The sequence below is a fragment of the Spinacia oleracea genome, chromosome 2 (genome assembly GCF_020520425.1).
Source record: "Spinacia oleracea cultivar Varoflay chromosome 2, BTI_SOV_V1, whole genome shotgun sequence".
NCBI classification, from domain to species: Eukaryota; Viridiplantae; Streptophyta; class Magnoliopsida; order Caryophyllales; family Amaranthaceae; genus Spinacia; species Spinacia oleracea.
The window spans coordinates 110,594,985-110,618,712 of record NC_079488.1 but is presented as its reverse complement, the minus strand read 5'-3'; the positions used below and the strand labels follow the sequence as shown (position 1 = coordinate 110,618,712).

The 23,728-nt window shown below is 35.1% G+C and overlaps 2 protein-coding genes, 1 long non-coding RNA gene and 2 pseudogenes across 4 annotated transcripts; 2 read left to right on the top strand and 3 right to left on the bottom strand.

The window, feature by feature from the left end:
- Positions 1-34: 34 nt before the first annotated feature.
- Positions 35-11,691, top strand: LOC130468110 (F-box protein CPR1-like). The gene is made up of 4 exons (XM_056837826.1): positions 35-1,496; positions 2,164-2,234; positions 9,802-9,823; positions 11,414-11,691. The coding sequence occupies exons 1-2, from the start codon at positions 283-285 to the stop codon at positions 2,207-2,209; spliced, it is 1,260 nt and encodes a 419-aa protein (XP_056693804.1). The 5' UTR covers positions 35-282; the 3' UTR covers positions 2,210-2,234; positions 9,802-9,823; positions 11,414-11,691.
- On the bottom strand, positions 4,104-8,515 carry LOC130468111 (uncharacterized). Its single transcript, XR_008928509.1, has 4 exons — positions 8,261-8,515; positions 5,568-5,770; positions 5,395-5,490; positions 4,104-4,396 (listed from the first exon to the last, which is right to left on the bottom strand). It is a non-coding gene; the product is annotated as an uncharacterized lncRNA (long non-coding RNA).
- Positions 11,692-13,175: 1,484 nt separating the features above from the next.
- Positions 13,176-17,137, top strand: LOC110796169 (F-box protein CPR1-like). Of its 2 annotated transcripts, none has more exons than XM_056837828.1 (3): positions 13,176-14,528; positions 15,332-15,427; positions 16,821-17,137. In XM_056837828.1, exons 1-2 carry the CDS (start codon positions 13,327-13,329, stop codon positions 15,378-15,380), a joined length of 1,251 nt encoding a protein of 416 aa, XP_056693806.1. In that variant the 5' UTR covers positions 13,176-13,326; the 3' UTR covers positions 15,381-15,427; positions 16,821-17,137. The 2 variants fall into 2 exon arrangements, with proteins under 2 accessions (XP_056693806.1, XP_056693805.1); XM_056837827.1 differs by having other exon boundaries at positions 13,178-14,528; positions 16,808-17,137.
- Positions 17,138-17,536: 399 nt separating this feature from the next.
- Positions 17,537-19,346, bottom strand: LOC130459084 (heat shock cognate 70 kDa protein-like; annotated as a pseudogene).
- A 325-nt stretch (positions 19,347-19,671) lies between these two features.
- On the bottom strand, positions 19,672-23,457 carry LOC110796168 (heat shock cognate 70 kDa protein-like; annotated as a pseudogene).
- Between the last annotated feature and the right edge of the window lie 271 nt (positions 23,458-23,728).

The following is a 23,728-nucleotide window of genomic DNA, read 5'->3' as shown; positions in this document are numbered from 1 at the left end:
TACTCATTGTAAAGTTTTTGGATCATGTTTTGGTTGTTACTAACCTCTGTAATTTGCAAGTATATTTCAATGGCTTATAATTCAGATCGTAATAACTAATACGGAGTAAGCTCTATGCCACAAACATTCCTTAATTAATGCTACTTTTTATTTATTAAAAAAAATAAATCAAACACACATTGGCCTATTGTCTGAGCTTTTTCAAAAAGTAGTTTTTCGGTCTTTCAACAAACTCAGAGTGTGAATACACCGCCCTGATTTCGCTAAACCCTAAGCTTAACAATGGCGGAACTTCCACCTGAAATAATCACCATAATTCTCTCAAAATTGCCTGTCAAATCACTTCTCCGCTTCAAATCCGTCTGCAAACACTGGCATTCCTTAATTAAAAGCCCCAATTTCGTCAAAACTCACCTCAATCAAACCCTAACTTCCGACTGTAATCGGCATCTCCTCGTTTCAGTAAAACACTCATCTCTTCACTCTTCCAAGCTCGACCTCGATCTCGATCTCGCCCATAACCAGCTCTCTTTCTCGAAGCTCCGCCACCCTCTCAAACGCCGTCAACGTTTCAATTTGGTCGGTTCCTGCAATGGCGTCGTTTGCATTTCCAACATCTCCAAAACCGAACTCTTCTTATTTAACCCTCTTACAAAATCGCATCGTAAACTTCCTTGCCCTCAAATCCCAGTTACTAAACTTCATATGACGGTGTTCGGGTTTGGTTACGACAGCAAGAACAACGATTACAAGGTTTTGAGGATTGATCAGGGGTATGGAAAAATTGAGGATTCCAATAATAAAGCTCAAGTGTATAGTCTGAACAGCAATTCATGGAGATGTATCAAAGGTATCCCATACAATCTCTATAATGGTGTTTATGATGGTGTTCTTTTTAACGAGGCTTTACATTATGTCGTTGTTATTCATGAATCTGAATCTTTATTTATTGCTACTTTTGATCTTCAGACTGAGGGTTTCTCAAGTATCGACTTCCCGAATTATGATGACGAGTTAGATAGTGTTCCACTGTTTATATTGTCAGAATTAGGTGGGCGTTTGTGTCTGTTGATTAATTGTCGTAGCTTTGAAATTGGTTTTGATGAAATATTCGATTCTGATGAATACTTGGATGAATACTTTGATGATGAATACTCGGATGAATTGGATGATAGACATGTTGAGTTATGGGTAATGGAGGAGTATGGAAACAAAGAGTCTTGGGTTAAGGTGTCAAGTATTTGTAAGCCAAAGATTATTAGGAGTTCTGAATTTATTAGGCCTATTGTTTACTCCAAAGACGGGAAAAGAATTTTGTTACAGATACACAAGTCGAGGTATTGTTGGTACAATTTAGAGTCCGGAAATGTTGAAAGAATCACAGTCAATGGCCTGCCAAATGGAGATTTCATAACCGGGACTTTTATGGGCAGCCTTGTCTCCCTAGAAGATAAGATCCTTTCTGAAAAACAAACCTTGCCAAGGAAAAACAAGAAGTAAGCAGTTTTCTCAGCTTTAATGCTTTTCCTTTTCTGCTTCAGAAACCAAATGCACATTTTTATCTTAAGATGATGAGTTTAAAACCTGTTTGTTTAATTGCTTGTGACGTGTTTGATTTATGGTTGATATCAGGGGAAATTACTGCTGTAATATGACTAATATCTTAGTATTGATTTTAAAAGATATGTTTATTGTTCTTAGGTAGGTATACTCATATCTTAGTATTGATTTTAAAAGCTATGGTTGGATCATGTTTTGGTTGTTACTAACCTCTTGTAATTTGCAAGTACACTTCAATTGTTCTTATAAGGGATTATACTTTGGTTTAAGATAGTTATGATTTCCATTAGAAGTCTAGAAAGCAAAGGCCATCGCCGAAATTTCCCTTTTCTCACCAGAGAAGCCTTTTTATTTTTTGTTTTTGATTTTTTATTGAATGTTTCTTGAAGCTATAACCTATTTGATGATTTAATATGGAGTATGTTCAGAAGCTCTTTTTAATTTTATGTTGTGTTAATTTCTTCCATCTTTTGGTTTCTTTTTCTTTCCTAACTATAATTTTGCATCTATTACTAAGCATTGCTATCATCTTGGAATACATTTGTATAACTGTATGTAGTGAAAGTAATGAATGTTCTGAATTTCTCCCTTCTTTTTCTTCAGAAAAGTTGTTGATAATTTTCTGTCTGCCTGGTTGCTGAGGTTATGACTTTATTGAAGATGCCACTAATGGGCAACGCGCGGATGGTGCAGGGGCCTGCACGTAGATCTACGTGCACCTGTACCAAAACGCAAAAACATTAAAAGAAAACGAAAAAGAACATAACAAACTAAACAGAAAGAACATAATAAAGTAAACGAAAAGAACATTAACTAAAACCTGAAAAGAACACTAATGCTAAAAAACTAAAGAAAATATACAAAAATGAAAATAACATATTCTCTCTCCTGATAAACTATAAAAAGAACAATTATTTTTCAAAAAGAACATCGTGTGAAAAATACAACAGAAAAACAAAAAAAAAATATTATCGATAATGTTATTAAATATTAAAAAACATAAATAAGTTAAAAAGAACACAAAATAATTTAAAAAAGAACAACAACTTTTTTACAAAACAGAAGAAAAAAGAACAAAACACATGGAAAAGAACAACATTTTCTTTTTCCTTATCAAACAAAAGAACAGAATGAAAGGGACGAAAAGAACAACAAATCTATGTTCTTTTATTAGTTGTATTTGTTCTTTTCAAACCACTTAGTGTTCTAATTAAAAAGACGAAAACGACGATATTTTGATGCACTTAAAACTAGATCTATATTTTTATTTAAATGTATTTTTGTTCTTATCCCACGCATCAGAACTATGTTCTTTTATTAAGTGTTATTTGTTCTATTCAAACGATTTTATGTTCTAATTAAAAAGACGAATCGAAGATTTTTTGATGCACTTAAAACTAAATCTATATTTTTTTAAAAAGTATTTTTTGTTCTTTTACCACAAATCGGACTATGTTCTTTTTTAAGTGTTATTTGTTCTTTTCAAACCATTATATGTTCTTTTTTAACAATCTATGTACGTTGATATAAAAGAACAAACTATGTTGATTTAAAAGAACAAACTATGTTGATGACACAGTAAAAGTAAAGTTGTGAAAAGAACATAACAACTTGAAAAAGAACATTAGAGGAAAGAACAAGGAAACGTACCTTAATCACTTGATCAACATGTATCAGGAACATCAATATCTTTTAATAAATCTTAAACAACTGATCTCAATCCTCGGAAAATATCACGCTCTCCAGAGATTCTCTTGCTTCGAAAACTAACCAAATTGAACTAGTGTTTTTTCTTAATTCACTCATTTTCAACAAACAAGAAACATTCAGAAGGAATTTTAGAGAGAGAATAAGGAGAAAATGTTTTTTTTACTCTATCACTCACCATCTAACTCTTTCTCTTTCAAAAAAATCTCTCTTATGTTGAGAGAATATAAATCATCTTCTCTTTCTCTCTCTAAAATGTATTTATAAAATGACTAATGGTTATGACTCATAAGTACAATTATTATATATATAGTTGCTGAAAAATAGAAAATGAACAAATAGGAAGTAGAATCAAATAATTGAAGAACAAAGAAGGAGAAAGGAAAAATTGTTAAAGAGTGCATAATGAGAACTGTGCACGTGTTTTTATTTTGTTATTTTAACAGAGTATTATAAAAAGAACAAATCACTACGACAGAAAATGCTTTTAATAGCGCTTAATAATGCTTTTAACAGCGCTTCTTGAAGCGCTGTTGATGGCTCCGCTATTAAAAGTAAAAGGTACCTTTAATAGCGCTTTTCAAAAGCGCTTTCATATGTAAGATTAGGATAATTCAAATGTTTCTTTCATAGCACATTATAAGCGCTATTAAAGAAACACTATTAAAATTTGGCGCCCTTTTTAAATTATTTTCTATAGTGGATGTATATGAAACGCTATCAAAGGTTTATATATATATATATATATATATATATATATATATATATATATATATATATATATATATATATATATATATATAATATACCTGAAAAATATATTAATTTTTTTTGCCATAAATAACACCATATATTGAAGAATAGTAAATAGTTCAAAATTAATTTCCAAACCTCAATTAAAAGAATTTTTGCAATTGTCACCCTAATAAAACCAATTACATAGATCTAAACTAAAACTCTAAACATAAAACTACGTAAAATACATTAATCAGTAGAGGCTTAGGTTTGTTGGTTCCTTCAACAAAACCTAGCAATTATACAATTGTTGAACAACATGGGGCACCCGTTCGGTTCTTACTTCTCCAATCTGCTCTTTGTCATAACTTGGAAACTGACAATCTGAAAAGTACTGCAAAACAATGGGGTATAAGAATTCATACATAAGGAAAAAAACCAGAAAGAATTAGTATTACCATAAACATTAAGTGCTATACATTAAGTGAATTTGTGAGTTCTTTGCACTAACGATGGATGAAAGTCCCAACATACGTTCACAGCAGAAGCGAGTCCATAACCGAACAAAGAGTGCATGATAGAAGTAAAATATGTAAATTTTATTCATCTAAAAGCTCATGGTATGCAGATATCGCCCAGGGATAGCATAAGCTGACCATAACAACTCAGGAAAAAAAATTAACAATGCTAGAAAGGAGGGTTATACCATGTTTATCCATTTATCAAAACCTAATAAGCTGCTTGTGCAGATTGAGAAAATGCTTAGAGGCAGAAGTTCTGATGTAAGAAATGGACTTATTTGACCTTAAACTTAACAATATTTGCAGTGCTTTGGTATTTGCGTAATGTACAGAAAATAATTTTGATAAAGTAGAATCCTTGCTTCTTTCACTTTCTGTGAAGTATCAGCTTTACGATACAATATTTATAATGAACTTCTTAAGATAAGAGCAAAGCAACACTACTGAATTAATGGAGTTATAGAATAAGATGCTAAAATTGGGCTTTGCACCTAATGGGTTGACTTGCAAGTACGTGCTTCAGGGACTAGTATTTAATATTGTTATTAAGGACAAGGGTAGTTTTCAATTCTACAATCAGTTACAATAGATAAAATGATGATGATTGTGGTTGCTTGATTTTAACAATGCTAGCCTAGTGTACCACCCTGAACCTAGATCTGCTAACTAAATACAGAATGCCGATATGCAGAACTGGGCAGAATGCAAAATATGGGGCACCAATCTACAGATATGCAGAAAATGAATGGAAAATACAACTGAGTTCAGCTATTAAGGCTAGTTATCATAATCTTTGCAAGTGTCTGAAAAATACACCGCAAAACTAAGTTCAGATTTGCAAAAACAAAAAAGTTCAGCAAAAAAGACTTACAACTTCGGGAATTTGAAGTCGCTTGTGTGAGATTATCTCCTTCATGAATCTCATCACATAATATCCACAATCTATGTAATATTCTTGGCAAGGACACTACAAAAAAAAAACCCAAAGGTCGGTAAACATACATTTTAAGATTAAACTAATAAAATAATATATAAAATGCTTACTAGTATTTTTAGCCATTTTGTGTTCATTTTCAACTTTGTGGCAAGCTCCGTTTCACTTATTCCAATTAACTTGAAATTTGAGCCCCTTATTCCTTGCTCGAACACCTTTACTCATTCTAATGGCTCCACAACCTTTTTCTTCTTTTCCTTTCTTTGGGAGGGAAACAAATTCAGTGTTATGCTGCTGTGACGAAGTCATTGATCTGAGAAAAAACAAGTGAAACTTTAATGTAAGTACAAAAGAAAGGTTAGGTTATCAAAATAAAAAAAGTATTGCAGCCTGCTGGAGTCAATAGGTTTTCAAATTTGTGTTCTTTCCCTCTGTTTAGACCAAATTTTAAGGGAGCGATATAGACCAAATTTAGAAAGAGCTGATACAGAATTTAAGATATGATTAAAGGTCAAAAGGTAAATGATTTGTCAAGAAACGAACTTAACTCAAGCACTATTATACCTTAATCAAGCTAAATTCAGGAGCTTAACTCGAAAATTGTCAAGAAGAAGGTTGCTGATAAAATAGTCACTGGTGAAAATGGAGGTAAAGATAGTAATAAGTTGGAGGATAGGGTTATTGAGCCAATGGGTGTAAACTCAGAAACTGCTGGTCAGCAAGACGCATCACCTGCAGGTGTCACTAGTGTCAAATTTTTTACCAGAAAGAAAGTAGCAAAGAAGTTGTCCGAAACTGATGTTGTTGTGAAAGAATTGGACAAAGAATTTGGTGTCAAAAGCGATAAGAATCCGAACTCTACTGAAGATAAACCGGAGGTGAAACCAGATACAACGGGTGTTAACGTGGTGCAGGATGCTCCTGTAAAAAGACTAGTCAAAAGGAAAATCATCAAGACGGTACCGAAAAAGAAGGGCGCTGGTGGAGTAGTAGCCAATAGTGAGAACAAGACTGTTATGCAGAGCCAGGATGGAAACATGAACAATTGTGGAGAGTTAAGTGATAACGTAGGTGATTCTAAGGTAGATGAAGACAAGGCAAGTGTTGGTGGAAACTTAGTTAAATGTGCTCCTAAAACAACCCCTGGAGTAGAAGGTTCTCAGAAGCATGATGATACGGTGTTATCTAGTAAAGTTGAGAAGAGTACTTACAAAGTTAAAGGAAAGGAAAAAGAGATTTTTGATGAGAATAGAGATTCTGACATTAAAAATGCTCCTATGAAGGATATTCAAGCTGATAGCAAGGGTACATCAAAGGGAAAGGCAAAGGAGAAGAAGAGGAAGGAAAAGGATTAAAAAAATGAACCAAGAAGCAAATCAAGCAAATATACGGAATATGACTGGTAAACAAAACAAACTTGATAGTGAAAAAACAACATATGTATTCAATACTTCAATGTATTCATTTCTGACTTGGTAACTAGAAAATATATTTTTCAACATAATACCAAATTTTAGCATAAATAACGAAGTTTAACTTGTTCCAAATGCAATTAAGGTCGTGTACCTATGTTACTGATATACTTACAAGCTTGAAACCCCAAGTTTTGAGGTCTTGACAGTAGCTACCTGCTTGTAAGAATGCTAGCCACCGTTTCAGAGTAACACAGGTAATAGTATATATGTATGATAGTAGTTCACTCAATGAACAAATAACGGTGATAAATCACAACATATCAATTCATACTGTATCAGTAGTCAGAATGTGCAGGATAATTAGCAAGACCAGCAGATCAGTATTCACAGCATATCAACATTCATAGCAACATATCAGTAGATTAGTATTCGAAGCAGCATATCAGTAGATCGGTATTCAAATTAAAGCATCATATTAGTAGACCAGTATGCACAGAAAGTAATCAATTAGCAGCAGATTAGTAGATCAATATTCAGAGCAGGCAAGAGTAGCAGGTCAGATGAGTATCCACTATTGATTCATAGTCACATACAGAAACAGAACCGCAAAAAGCAAGTTTAGAACTTTATGGTCCCGCCCCGTCAACTTCATTACAGTAAGACAAGAAAAGAATCGAAACTCACACTTAAGAGAACAATATATTATACAGGTCATGGCATCAATCTCATCAACAACCAACCAAAAGTCCCCGATCGACTCTAATTACATGATGAACAAATTTTCTGAAATTGAATTCTAAGCTCTTTCCTAAAGGAGAATTGTGCATCAAGAGTCGTCAAAGGAGAATTGAGACTAGTATGATAAAGTGATAAACATCCTAAAAAATACGGAGTATCTCAGTTCCAGTTGGTATAAGATTTTCGTAAAAATGAAATAGTGAGCTACTGCAGTTTCCTAGAACTCCAGAAAACAAAAAAACAAATTATTACTCCATCAGCAAACCTCATTAACTTGACACAAGTGCTTTGTCATCAATCTAAAAATGAGTTTTTCTTCCATTAATATAGGCTATTGTGCACTAATCTCATAATAATTCAGCAAAAAAGTAATACTCTAGTGCAATTCTGAAATCAAATAATTCAACAACCCATTATCAAAATAAAGAATTAGAACCTAATTACAATCTAAATACTCACTGCCTACGTATTTTAATTCAGAGGAACAAAAACCTAAAACCCATAATTAAACAAATCCTAATTGAATCTAAACCCTCTTCCCCACAAAACCAATTCAAGAAATTTAATTAAAAATAATCCCACACTAGAACGCAAATTTAAAAAAACAGACATAAATCAACAGAATTCCGCAAATCTTATGGATGGATTACCTTGAAATTCGATTTGGCCGTGAGAAGAACCGCCTGGCAAAGGAAACGCCGCCCCCTGAAGAAAATCACAACCACCGTACATCGCCGTCGTGTGAAGAACTTTGTTAGGCTAGTTTCACCGTCTATTGAGAGTATTGAAGATTGAGGTTTGAGGTTTGAGGTTTGAGGTTTGCAGAGTGAAGAAATCGAAGGACGGAAGAAAGTCAGTCGGTTTTCCTCTTAATTTTAATAGGGGTTTTTTTTCCTAAAATTTTAATAGGGGTTTTTTAAGAAGCCCTATAATAAAGTGTTAATACGATAGCGCACATAATTTAAGCACTATGATAAGTGCCCGTATGACAGCGTTTTTTTAATAAGCGCTATAAAATATTATTTTTTATACTTTTGATAGCGGAATAGGCAAAAGCGCTATTAAAATAACGCTATTAAATGACATTTTTGTAGTAGTGAATGAAAAGACTAAAAGAACAAATATAGAGACTAAAAGGAACAAGTCAAGTACTTTGTCCCACAATAACATATGATTCGGAATCATCATTTTCATCATTCTGTTATGAATTATCAAGCACATTATTCTTAATATCTGAAAAAAATAATAGGTTAACATGTATAAAAACAAGAAAAAGAACGCAATCAAATAAACAAAGGATAAATAAAAAGTAACAAGAAAAATAACACAATAAAATAAAAAGAACAAGTTATGAAACGCAAATAAAATTGAAAATAATAAAAAAGAAGAACACAGTAAAATAAAAGAACAAATTATGAAACGCAAATGGTCTATTTTTCTACTATAATGAAACTGTTCTTTTAATACGAGCATAATGAAACTGTTCTTTTAATACGAACATATGTTCCTTTAATAGGTAAAAATGTTCTTTTCTGGGAAAAAAATCGTAATTACGTAATCAAAATCTTCAAAATCAACGATTTCAACAAAATCAGCGTGTTATTACATAATTTAATTCATTAAAATCATCAAATTCATCAAAACACGATTATTACACAATCAAAATCATCAACATAGTCAAAATCATCAAAAACACAATTATTACAAAATCAAAAACATCAAAACATACCATTTATTATTACAAAATTGAAAAATTACCTCCCAAAATCAAATTACCAGCTGCAGAATTCAGGTTTGAAGAAGAAAAATCAATTTAATTTGATGTTGAAGCAGAAAAATCAACGAATTTTTGGGGATTTTCATTACTTTCTCTCTCTAAAACCCATTTAAGAAAACCTAGTTCACACTTTCTCTCTCCTCTTCATAGTTTGAATTCAAAATATAAAACCCAGAAGAATATATATCGCAAAAATAACAACGAATCAAATAAAAACGCGATAAACATAGCTGAAAAGAACAGAGCCTTTAATGTTCTTTTGTTTAGGGGAATTGTTCTTTTGTTCAAGGGCATTGTTCTTTTTTCTGGGAATTTAATAAAAACGCGCGTTTTATGTTTAATGTTGGTCGTTTTGATCCCGGTGCACCTAGAGCTACGTGCACACGCCTGTACCATCCAATTTGCGCTAATGGGAGTTTGGTTCAGGATGTGCAATGTAAGTATGAAGTCTTCTTGCATGCATTAGTACTTTTAGTACTCTGTAGTAAATAGAGTGTTTCGTGGTCACAAATTCTTATTTACAAAGGTTGTACAATAATTATTGTACACCGGAGTAAAAGTTAACTCAAAATGCTTAAAAGTTATACTTACATATGTAAAAGTTATCTATTTTTTAGTGATAATTTTTTTTTATTTTAATAAAACTTATTTTCTTCAAAATCACTAATAATGTATAAAATTAATCAGTTAATCCTTTAAAATGTTTTTCTATCAACTTTTTTTTTACTAATATAAAAGTTAATCAAAAGTAGGTTAAAGTTACAAAAAAATGGGTTAAAGTTACAAAAAAATGGGTTAAAGTTATCTTGGTGTACAATAAATTACACCTAATGCGCGCAAGACCTTTTGTTTCTTGGTTGGATGCTGAACAGAAAATTCTGAATTTAATCCTTATTCAGTTATTTGAATAATCTATTTATAAAGGTGTATTTAGAATGGAATAAACATAGACCTTTTCAACCATTGTACGGATGGTTGTGAAACCTGAAATCTAGATGGTCAGATGAGTTTATACACAAGATTACAGGGAGTATCAATTGTATAGCTGCTTTTAAAGGTTTGGTACTAAGTTTTGTTTAAACAATGCTTAGTTGCTCACAGTATGCAATTGGTATACTAATCAACGTATGCGATCATTCTTCTAAATGCATGTTACTTGGTTAAAGTATAAATAGTCTACTCTTATTTCTCATTTACATTTATTCAAGAGTTCATATATTTGAGAAATATGTAGTGATTTGTGCTTCTGGCTCCTCGGCCTTTTGGGCTTTTCACTATAAAATAAAATAAAAATCTTAACTTGATCGGTTTTTTAACTGCACTATAAACTTCGGAAAGAAATTTTGTGCTCCTTTGGCTTCCATAAGTTGTGGGGCTGGACGCCGTGGCTGCCACCACGACAAAATCTATTGATGCATTTTGGAGGTAACGGAAACATTAGCCGCAAGACCACACTCAAACCATTGCATAGGATGTAACTATGTGGGTCTTAGAGTTGTAACAATCTACTCCCTCCGTCTCTAAAAGAGTGTCCTATATGCGTTTTATGGATGTCTCACTTGTTTTCCCACTTGTTTTCTAAAAGAGTTGTAACTTTCCCACTTGTTTTCTCTCTATCTCTCTCCTCATGGGCCGACACAACCAACTCATGTGCGTATTTCACACCCAACACTTATTAAAGCGATCTTTGGCTATGGAGAAATCTTTTAGGGACAGAGGGAGTATGATAGGTGAGGCATAGAATATAAAACTTTTCCACCATCTTCAAGCTAGGAGGAAGGAGATTTCTGGTTTTGGTCCTATTGTTTATGATATTACTAAATATTACTTGTAGGTTTTGTGATGTTTCTTTCTCACACCTCAAGAGAGGTGGAAACCTGGTTACCCATGGTTCCGTTTACCTTGTCGGGAATCATAATCTGAGTAGTGAACGGCTTTTCTTTTTTTGGGTGTAATAGAAGTCTAATGAATGTAACTGATGATATGTTCTCTCTTTAACTTTACTGATCGTAGTGCGATGTTCCAGATTATGTGTGGACTAAATTGGTGATTCAAGGATGAAGATGATCAGGTTTCAAGTTGATCGTGAATTTTGCAGTATCTTTTTGGTTGGCTTACTTACTCAACTTGGAGGGAGCGGGGCAATTAGCGTGGTTGTTTAGTTTGTTATGGCATTAGTGAAAACTGAAAAAGTCGAACAATTATATACGTTATGCAGTTTATTGTAAGTGATTTTCTCGTGTATTTTCCACTCATGTATCGTACTAGCACAACCAACTAATATGATTTTGTTACTTCTCTTGCTTTGAACTTCGGTATGTCTCTTTGCAACTTTGAGGTATTGCATTGTATAAATTTTGCACTTTTCCTTGTTGATGGCTATTTATGGAATGCTAGAACTGAAATATTAGTAAAAAAGAGGGTTACCTAATACACTTCTATCCACCTTGTTGATAGGTGAGAAAAACAAACCAACAACACCTTATGATTATTATTGTTACACGTCGTTTCGTACTACGTGCGGGTCGCGGTGGTTCCTATAATTATGGGGGCACAATCTCCACTTCACTTCCGAGTCAAAGGAGGCTTGTTGGGCAATGACGATTCTGTTAGCAAAGACCAAGGAAAAGATCAACCTTCGGTTAAAACAGTTGAGAAGATCGGGGAAGCGGTTGAGATTATCAAGGAGCACTACCACCCTTATTCCCTCAACAATGCCACACCTACGGTAAAGGGAGCAGCCTTCTACTACTATCCTTCGTTAAACTACTACTACCCTTCTCACATTATTATTACTTCTTAAACCCTACTTCAATCCCTTCTCGTAGCTTCATGAACAAAGACTAGCAAACTTCCCTTTTTATCCTCCACATAGACATTCCACTATTAATCTCCATACCTTAGCTACTATATATTATTCCCTCCATTCTCCTCAATGAGGATTACCTAAATACCTTATGTCGCCAATACATGCTAAGCCAAGTAACCTTTTGTCGTATTACAAACGATATTAACATAGTCCACTTATGATCTTGTACTACCTTTTACTTATGCATTATTATTAGACATTTATAGATACACGCAAATAGACATTGTACTTGTACTCAACTACATTTTTTATGCCAACAACATAGTGGATTGGTGGACTAAAGTGGAATAAAGTGCAAACGATGATTGAATTGTATGGAAAAGTGGAATAAAGTACGTGAAAGAGAATATGGTACATAGGAAAGTGGAATATAGTACATGGGTAGAGTTTTCAATACATTTTTAATTAATATAGTACATGAGAAAATGGGATCTTAGTAGACAAAATTAGAAACAAGACTATAATTTTGGAACGCCCGATTTAAAAAACAGGACAATAATTTTGGGACGGAGGGAGTATATCTATTTCTAGATTTACTCCGTATTAAGTTATTAACCAATAGTGCAGTAGTTGAAGTTTGAAAAATTGAAAGGAAAATGGTCGGGGATAGAAATCGATTTCGGAACCACTTACCCGTGTGGGAGTATGGTAACCCCGTTATCCGGACTCTTCATTTTACTTCAAATACCCGTGTCGGATCATCAACACTTTGACATAATTATAGACACTTAGAATCTTTATTTTGGACCAAAATCATGCAATTTTTTTCAAAAAATAGCCGTGTCGAATATAGATGTCCGAGTCCGGATAACATAGATGGCATCACGGCCGTGTTGAGATAATCACCAATGATCAAGGCAATCATACGAACGCCGTCTTTGGCGGCATTCACTAAACTGAACCTTATTGATGAAGCGGGTCTACTCTACGTCTCTACCAATACCATACGGTTATCTGTCTACGGCTCTACCCCTTTATCTATCTCTTTGATCCTTAAAAACAAAACTAACAAATAGCCCCTTTTCTCATCTTTGTGGCAGAAACCCTAAACCTCAAGCTTGAGAGTAACAATGGCGGAATTTCCACCTGAAATAATCACCCTAATTCTCTCAAAATTGCCTGCCAAATCACTTGTCCGCTTCAAATCCGTCTGCAAACCCTGGAATTCCTTAATCAAAAGCTCTAATTTCGTCAAAATTCACCTCAATCGAACCCTAACTTCCGACTGTAATCGGCATCTCCTCGTTTCAGTAGGACACTTGTCTCTTCACTCTTCCAAGATCGATCATAACCAACTATCTTTCTCGGAAATCCACGACCCTATCAAACCCCGTCAACTTTTCAATTTGGTCGGTTCCCGCAACGGCGTCGTTTGCATTTCAAACATCTCCAAAACCGATGTCTTGTTATTCAATCCTGTTACAAAATCGCGTCGTAAGCTTCCTTCCCCTCAAATCCCAATTCCCAAACTCAATATAACGGTGTTCGGGTTTGGATACGACAGCAAGAACGACGATTACAAGGTTTTGAGGATTGTTCAGGGGCTTGGAAAAATTGAGGATTCCAATAATAAAGCTCAAGTGTATAGTCTGAACAGCAATTCATGGAGATGTGTCCAAGGTTTGCCATACAGTCTTTATTATGGTATTTATGACGGTGTTCTTTTTAACGAGGCTTTACATTATGTCGTTACACATGAATCTGAATCCATGTTTATTGCCACTTTTGATCTTCGGACTGAGGGTTTCTCACGTATCGATTACCCGAATTATAAAGACAAATTTCATAGTGAATCAGTGTTTACATTGACAGAATTAGGTGGGTGTTTGTGTCTGTTTATTAATTGTCATAAATATAAATGTGATGCTGATCCTGATGAAATGGTCGAATCTGAATCTGATGATGATGAGGATGATGACTTGGATGAATACTTGGATGCTAGAGTACTTGAACAGTTTGATTTCTGGGTAATGAAGGAGTATGGAAACAAAGAGTCTTGGGTTAAGTTGTTTAGTATTTGCAAGCCATGGATTATTGGGAGTTCTAAATTTATTAGGCCTGTTGTTTACTCCAAAGATGGGAGAAGAATTTTGTTAGAGATAGACAACTCGAGGTATTGTTGGTACGATTTGGAGTCCGGAAATGTTGAAAGAATCACAGTCAGTGGGCTGCCAAAGGGAAATTGCTTGACCGGGACTTCTATGGACAGCCTTGTCTCCCTCGAAGATAAGATCCTTTCGGAAAAGGAAACCTTGCCAAGGAAGAACAAGAAGTAAGCAGTTTTCTCAGCTTTAATGCTTTTCTTTCTCTGCTTCCAAAACCAAATGCACATTGTTTTTCTTAACATGTTGAGTTTGAAACCTGTTTGTTTAATTGCTTGTGATTTGTTTGATTTATGTTTGATTTATGTTTGATAACTTGATATGCAGGGGAAATTACTGCTATAAAATCTTAGTATTGCTTTTTAAAAGATGATATGCACTTTTTTTTCTTAACATGATGAGTTTGAAACCTGTTTGTTTGATTTCTTGTGGTTGGATTTATGATTGATATGCAGGGGAAATTACTGCTGTAATATCTTAATATTGATTTTAAAAGATATGTTTATTGCTCTTAGCTAGGTAATAGTCATTGTAAAGCTGGATCGTGTTTTGGTTGTTACTAATCTCTTGTAATTTGCAAGTACATTTCAATTGATCTTATAAGGGATTATACTTACTCTGGTGTAAGATAGTTATGATATCCATTAGAAGTCTAGAAAGCAAAGGCCATCACAGAAATTTCCCTCTTCTCACCAGAGTAGCCTGTTTTTCGTTTTCTGAATGTTTCATGAAGCTATAATCATTTGATGATTTAATATGGAGTATGTTCAGAAGCTCTTTTTAATTTTATGTTGTGTTCATTTCTTCTCCTATCTTATGGTTTCTTTTTCTTTCCTAAATTTAAATTTTGTACTTGGTATCTAGTAATTTTCAATCTAGTAATAGGCATTGCTATCATCTTGGAAAACATTTTGTATGACTGTATCTAGTGAAAGTAATGAATGTTCTGAATTTCTCCCTTCTTTTTCTTCAGAAAAGTTGTTGATAATTTTCTGTCTACCGGGTTCAAGCTGAGGTTATGACCTTATTGAAGATGCCACTAATGGGAGTTTGGTTCAGGATGTGCAATGTAAGTATGAAGTCTTCTTGCTTGCATTAGTACTTTAGTACTCTGTAGTAAATAGTGTGTTTCTTGGTCTGCTGCTGAACAGAAAATTCTGAATTTCATCCCTACTCAGTTATTTGAATAATATATTTATAAAGGTGTATTTAGAATGGAAATATGGAATAACATAAACCTTTTCAACCATTGTTCGGATGATTTGAAACCCACAATCTAGATGGTTAGAGGGGCAGATGAGTGATTACAGGGAGTATCTAGTGTATGTGATTAGCTGTTTTTAAGGCTTTGGTACTTAGTTTTGTTTAAACGATGCTTAGTTGCTCATAGTATTCAATTCGTATACTAATCAACATATGAGATAATTCTTCTAAATGCATGTTACTTGGTGAAAGTATATAAATAGTCTACTCTTATTTCTCATTTACATTTTATTCAAGAGTTCATATATTTGAGATATAGGTAGTGATCTCTGTGCTTCTGGCTCCTCGGCCATTTAGAGTTGTTAACCTGTGAATCTGTGATAGTTGAGGCAAAGAACATAAAACTCTTTCATCATCTTCAAGCTAGGAGAGAGGAGAGTTCATGTTTTGGTACTATTGTTTATGATATTATTTCTAAGTTTTCTGATGTTTCTTTCTCACGTGTCAAGAGGGGTGGAAACCTGGTTGCTTATGGTTTAGCTTAAGCTGGTACATCACTTTAAAAGAGGAGTTGGTGTAATTTTTGTTAGTTTTTTTACTGCTTGTCTACTGCCTCTAGTTTAAAGTGTTGGGGTTGAATCTTTAGTCCCTTGGACTTAGATTGTGGTTTTTCTTTTAGTATAATCTGTTTCCCCTTGGACTTAAACAGTACAAGCTTTGAGGCTCTTTTTAGCTTTAAGTTTTTTTCTCAATTACCATATTTAAAAAAACACGAAGTGTGTTATAAGAAGTACAAACTTTTAAATAATCGTCTTATGAGTATAAGACTGCAATTACACTTTATGATCAAATATATATACTTAATAATTAGAAAGTTACACTCTTATTGTCAAATAGTAATATTAAGTAATAGGTTATGTGTTAGCAGTTATGACTTTTGTGTTAATAGTTGTAGTTTATGAGTATATAAGATGGTGTTACGCAAAACTTACTCTAGGAGGAGTCATGGGGAAGTAAATTGAGCTTGTACTGTTTAAGCGAATAAATGGCCAATTGAATTTCCCATCACGAAGAAAAAAGTGTTTTCATGGATTTGCGGTAGTCAGTTAACATGAAAAACATGAAAAACTCATGAATGTAACTGAGTAGTATTGTTGTCTTATCAGCTTTTCTTTTAGGTTCTAATAGAAGTCTAATGAATGTAACTGATTATATGCTCTCTCTCTTTAATGTTCCTGATTGGTAGCATGGTGTTCCAGACTATACGTGGACTGAATTGGTGATCGATACAAGGATGAAGATGATTGGTTTCAAGTTGATGGTGAATTTTGCAGTATCTTTTTTGGTTAGATTAGTTTAGTTTGTTATGGCATTAGTGAAAACTGAAAAGGTCGAACACTTTTTTTTTTTTGGTAAATAAAGGATTATATTAAATCCAAAACAGAAGTTTATTGTAGCTGGTTTGCCCTTGTGGATTTTCGGTTTTATTTGGTCTTGCCACTTTATCTATTTAAAACATAAGATTGTAAGCGAATAGTTCACTCATGAAGTTATGCTTATGCTATGAGCTTGGGTATGTCTCTTGGTTGTTTACATTTTGTACTTACTTATCTTTGGCCTTCTCCTTGTCGATGGCTATTTATGGAATGCTAGAGCTGAAACATTAGTCAAAAAAGTGTGTTACCTAATACATTAATTTTTATCCATTTTTGTTGTTGGGTGATTACACTTTTTATGTATGCTTCAATTTCTTTTCTCTTAAGGGGTATGCTGGACAAAACAATTGTTATTTCCAGCATAACTAAAGTAGAAGTATTTTGCAATCCTCAAAAGCACTTTCTTAAACATTTGATTCAGTGTCTTCATAGCATAATTGTAAACAGAGATTTAGATTGTAAAAAGAAACTAAAGAACAGTGAAAATAGAAGATGATACCATATGAATGTAAATCTATCATAGTAGCAACTAGCAACCTTGAACCATGCATAGAGCTGAACTAGTGAAGCATAGCATAAGTAGCATAATAACTGTTAAAAAGGGTCTGAAAGAGTCAACTTAAACCAATTTGCCAAAGTCTACTACTACATTGGCCCTATTTTGCGGATCTTACTACCGAAATGAGAACTATTCTGGTGCATCTTAGCGACGACAGGTTCGCAAATGTTCATGAGCTCATTCAACTTCTCCTCAAACTTCAAGGAATCGTGGACATGGTACGTAATTCCATTCCAACCACTGAACTGTCTGATCGACCACATCTTCTATCATCTTCTTCTCCTTTCTCACAATCTTCTTCCATGATTGAGCACTCATTAGATCCCAGATTTTGCTGACATACATCTCCAAGTTAAACTTCGCTGTGTTCACCTTCTGGCGCTCCATATCTTCTGCCCTATACATCTTGGCCTCTTTCACCATCTTATCAATCTCCTCCCTTGATAAGTTCCCTCTGTGGTTAGTTATGGTCATTTGATTCTTGTTCTCAGTTCCTTCTTCTTGTGCTGTCACAGTCAAAATGCCATTTGCATCGATTTCCAAGGACACAATCACCCCCGTAACACCTGCCGGTGCTGGACGTATGCCATTAATAGTAAACTTACCCAGACAATCATTGTCTTTGGCAATGATTCTCTCTCCTTCATATACACGAATTAACATTTTCCTCTGATTGTCAGAATTAGTGACGTAGATGTGCTCCATCTTTGTTGGGATTGGGCTGTTCCTTGGAATTATAACACTCATCTCACCAGTACAAATATCAGTCCCAAGTGATAAAGGAGTGATATCCACAAGCAAAAAGTGTTCCCTATGCCGAAAACCACTCAAAATTGCAGCGTTAATAGCCGCCCCATATGCAACAGCCTCATCTGGATTAAGGCTCTTACAGAGTTTCTTTCCATTAAAGAAATCCTGCAAAAGATCCTGAACTTTAGGGATCCTTGTTGATCCACCCACAAGAACAACATCATGAATATCCTTCTTCTCCATCTTAGCATCCTTTAAACACTTTCAACAAGGTCCATAACATCCCTAAACAAATCCATATTCATCTTCTCAAATCGAGCACGAGAAATGGTTGAATAAAAATCATTACCCTCAAAAAGACCATCAAGTTCAATACTAGCCTCAATAGTTGAAGAAAGTATCCTCTTTGCCCTCTCACAAGCAGCCCTCAACGTTGCCATAGCTTTCGGACTATCACTTATATCCTGATTGTGTTTCCTGATAAACTCAGCCACAAAATGGGTTACCAATCTGTTGTCAAAATCCCCTCCACCCAAATGAGTGTTTCCACTAATAGCTTTAACCTCAAATGAATCCTTAGCAACATAAACCACAGAAACATCGAAAGTCCCACCACCGAGATCAAAAACCAGAAAGTTTCTAGAAGCTTCTTTAATATCAACAGCCTTCTTCTCAAGACCGTAAGCAATAGCAGCAGCTGTTGGCTCGTTGATGATACGCATGACATTGATCCCGGCAATTGTGCCAGCATCTTTAGTTGCCTGTCGCTGCAAATCGTTGAAGTATGCAGGGACGGTTATGACAGCGTTCTTTACTTCTGTGCCGAGGTAAGCTTCTGCAGTCTCTTTCATTTTTGTGAGAATCATGGAGGATATCTCTTCAGCAGTGAAATGTCTTTCTTCATCCTTGTATGTGACAACAATCATTGGCTTATTGTCTTTGTGAGGGAAGGAAAGAACTTTGAAAGGCCAGAGTTTTATGTCGTTTTGAACTGTTTCTTCTGTGAATCTCCGGCCTATTAGCCTCTTTGCATCTGTCATATATTAAAATGAGAGCCTGAAGTTTAACTTGGTCATATAAAAACTACTACATCAAAATTCATTCCAAAATATAACATGAAGATGACTTATGGAAACCACAATTGAGGTTTGCTCATTGTTAAGGAAGATATATTTTTTCCTCGTGACCTAATCCATCAGATACACAACCAAACCTTGCAAATTCATTAACATAGCCACACCAACTGTTCAGTAACAACCTTCTTGCTTCTATAGAATCACAAGCATTTTAAAAGGAATAAAAACATACCAAAACATTGATCAAAGATTCAAAGCTACCAAGATTGAATGTGCAAAGAGTTACATCACTCACATGATCACATCTGCATATTAGCTGTAAACTGTTCGCAAATGCTCTCAAGCTCTTTCAATTTTTCCTCAAACTTAGAAGCCTCATTGAGATGATAATTCCAATCTAACCACTGCATTGCCTGCTCAATGGCATCTTCCATCATCTTCTTTTCTTTGAAATCTGTATTTACCCCAGAAGAACAGCCATTCACAGTATTCCACATATTGTTCACATAATTTTCCAAGTTCAATTTCGCCTTTGTTACCTTCTTGATTTGCACCTCTTCTTCCTTGAATTTCTCAGCCTCTTCTATCATCTTATCAATCTCCTCCTTCGATAGCCTCCCACTGTGAGAGGTAATGGTGATTTGCTTACTTTTCCCAGTACTTTTTACCGTTGATGTCACAGTCAAAATGCCATTCGCATCAATACTAAAGCAGACAGTTAAGCAAGCAGCACCAGCAGGTTCTGGGGGGATGCCAGAGAGGGTAAATTTACCCAATAAGTTGTTCTCACTGGCAATGGAGCTCTCACCTTCGTACACAACAGTACTCATTTTGGTCTGGTTGTCAGCAACAGTGACATAGTTAGACTCCATTTTCGTTGGGATTGGCGTGTTCCTAGGAATCACAACACTAAAAAGATCACCTATGACTTCAACCCCAAGAGATAAGGGAGTGACATCAACAAGCAAAAAGTGTGAGTTCTGCCTTACACCACTTAAAATCCCAGCATGAATAGCCGCCCCATATGCGACAGCTTCATCTGGGTTAAGGCTCTTGCAAAGCTCCTTTCCATAGAAAAAATCCTGCAACAACTTTTGAACCTTAGGAATGCGAGTCGAGCCACCAACAAGAACCACATCATGAATGTCACTCTTTTCCATCTTTGCATCCTTCAAACACTTTTCAACTGGGCCCATACAAGCCTCAAACAAATCCATATTCAACTTCTCAAATCGAGCACGAGAAATGGTAAAAGAGAAATCAGTACCCTCATAGAGGCAATCTACTTCAATGGTAGTCTGAGAGGGTTCTCTTTGCCCTTTCACAAGCAGCCCTCAACCTCGCGAGAGCTCTAGGGTTCCCACTAATGTCCTTATTGTGCTTCCTCTGAAACTCACCAACCAAAAAACTGACCATCCTGTTGTCAAAATCCTGTCCACCAAGATGGCTATCCCCACTTATAGATTTTACTTCGAATGAACCTTTCTCAACAGTAACCAAAGAAACATCAAAAGTACCACCACCAAGATCAAAAACCAGAATGTTTCTTGCACCCACTTTGCACTCAACAGCCTTCTTCTCAAGACCATAAGCAATAGCAGCAGCTGTTGGCTCGTTGATTATGCGCATAACATTGATTCCAGCAATGGTGCCAGCATCTTTAGTTGCCTGACGTTGACAATCATTGAAGTATGCAGGAACAGTAATGACGGCATCCTTCACATCTGAGCCAAGGTATGCCTCTGCAGTCTCTTTCATTTTCATGAGGACCATGGAGGATATCTCCTCAGCAGCAAATTGCTTTTCTTCACCCTTATGCATGACCACAATCAGAGGTTTGCTATCTTTTACAGGACAGGAGATAACCTTAAAAGGCCAGAATTTCATGTCTCTTTGTACTGTTTCATCTGTAAATCTTCTACCAATTAGCCTCTTTGCATCTGTCATTGACGTGTTAATTTGGGAACATGAAGTTAAAGGAAAAGGATGATGTCAATTGAAGGATAAGCGCAAAAGTCAAATTAGACTGAAAGAAAGCAGAACAAGTAATACATTTTATAGAACACAAGCAGAGCATTCTGAAAAACAACAGGAAATTCATAATGCAGCTCCAAAGTAATACTCAGTCGTTCAATCTAGCTGCCAAAGCAGATGCTTCACTGCTTCAATCAATAGTAATAGTTGAAATTGAAATGAAAATCTTCAAAAGCATTATGACAGAAAGGAACTCAGATGAACGGCATACAACAGTACGTAATACTACTTTCACTTGCTGATACAAGCATACAACCCTGGCAAATTATAAGCTTATCTTCATTTCAAATAACTATTGTTTAGCTATTTCAGCTTCAACAAAACAAAATGTAATCCAATCCAAGACTTAAGCCTAACTTTATCAAAAGCATCACGACAGAAAGGAACTCAGATGAACGGCATGAACCTTATACTACTTTGACTTGTTGATACAAGCATACAACCCTGCAAATTAAAGGCTTATCTTCATTTCAAAAAACTTGTGTACTACATTCAGAATATGGTGACTATGTTTAGCTATTTCGGCTTCAACAACACAAAATGTAATCCACTCCAACACTTGAGCCTGACTTTTCATTCTCCACTCATACTATAAATACCACATTAATATCCAAGAGTATGAGGAAATATTAGAAAAAGTATCAAGTGATTTCCATTCAAAGCATCTCTTACCATCTAAGTGACTCGAGGCTAAACTCCAAATGTTGATAAATTTGATTGATGCATTTTGTGATTTATGGGTCCATCTCTCTTTTTTCCAGCACTAATGTCTTCAAGAGTTAACGTCCGACCCCCCCTTACCCCGCTTCTTGTGGGAGCCTCTTTGAGGCAATGGGGTAATGATAATGATGAATGAATGTCTTCAAGAGTTACCAACAAACGGCATAATTCAGCACACTTTTAGCAATTTCATCTAGTAATTAATTTACTCTACAATTCAAAATTTCCCTTAGACTTCCATGTGTATTAAGACTAACTGTATAGAGGTTATGTATTTAGAGGCAAGTAACTGCTATCACAATCCAATACGTACTCTTGTCAATTTTCATTGAACGTCAACAATTATCATCAAAGTTCCATTGACAGTTTGATAATAAGAATATTTAAAATGTCATTTATCTAAATGAAAAATAGTTGGAGTAGTGAAGATGAAAATGGGAGACTTCAGAATAACAAAACCTACTAACAAAAGCTTACCTTTTTCTCCTGTTATTTACAGTCCACTCGATTTAAAAGAAAAAAATTGAAGTTTCAACCACACAAATTTGTTAGGGAAGTTGAATAATGATAACTAATGCAATTATGGTTCCCAATAGTCCTTTAATCACCCTCAACATTTTGTTATTACAGGACAACTAGCCTCAAAGATCGACCTAATTTAATTTTGTTAATTCGCGTCTATTTGTATACCCCATCAGGGCACCAGAAGTCCAGAACCCCAAAAACTACTCAACTTCACACCCATCCTCATAATTAGCCACCAGAAACTCAATAAAAGAAATACCAAAACCGATTAAAAAAATGCAAACAGAACTTCAAACCTGCAATTCTTTGCGATTAAAATTGAGAGAAAGAGATGATCATTTGATAGTCAAATTAGACTATTGAAGCTCTAGATTTCTGGAAGTTACTATTAAAAATGCTTATAAAGAAGAAGCTTAACCTAATTGAAAACCAGAATCTGTAAATACAAATAAATTCGGCTCTTATAGTAGATGGATATAGAGAGAAAAAGAACGAACCATAAACTGTGTTAACAGTGTTTGCTGCGGCTTGATTCTTAGCAGCTTCACCAATAAGTCGCTCAGATTGGGTAAATGCAACCCAAGACGGCGTCGTTCGGTTTCCCTGGTCATTGGTGATTATCTCAACACGATTGTGCTCCCAAACTCCAACGCATGAGTAAGTGGTTCCAAGATCAATTCCAATTGCCGGACATTCTCCCTCTTTTCTTTCCATTTTGGCCAGTTTGTGCGAAAATCTAGAGAGAGAGCGTAGATGGTGCTCACTGCTCAGTTTCTTCCTTGTATGTGGGTGAGTGGGTGAGTGGGTGAGAGTGAAACTGTGCTCCGGTTTTCCTCCCTTTTTATTCCGCTCTCCTTTTGTCGTTATTCGTTACGTATTCCTTTCCCTTATTACGGATTACGAATATCGGTCAAACTTGGTCAAATTACAACAAGCCTTTTGAATTTTGTTACACATGGAGCAGAGTTTAAAACAAGTCATCGGCTCAGATCCGGTCGGGTCATTTCGGGTTATGATCAGGTCGGGACGTATCGGATCACTTTATCACTCGGGTGTAGATCGGGTTC

Bases quoted from the DNA above. Each gene is read 5' to 3' on its own strand.
- LOC130468110 (XM_056837826.1), top strand. From the start codon at position 283: ATGGCGGAACTTCCACCTGAAATAATCACCATAATTCTCTCAAAATTG. The intron at 1,497-2,163 runs GTAAGCAGTTTT...CTTTTTCTTCAG, and splicing joins TTGCCAAGGAAAAACAAGAA to AAAAGTTGTTGATAATTTTC.
- LOC110796169 (XM_056837828.1), top strand. From the start codon at position 13,327: ATGGCGGAATTTCCACCTGAAATAATCACCCTAATTCTCTCAAAATTG. The intron at 14,529-15,331 runs GTAAGCAGTTTT...CTTTTTCTTCAG, and splicing joins TTGCCAAGGAAGAACAAGAA to AAAAGTTGTTGATAATTTTC.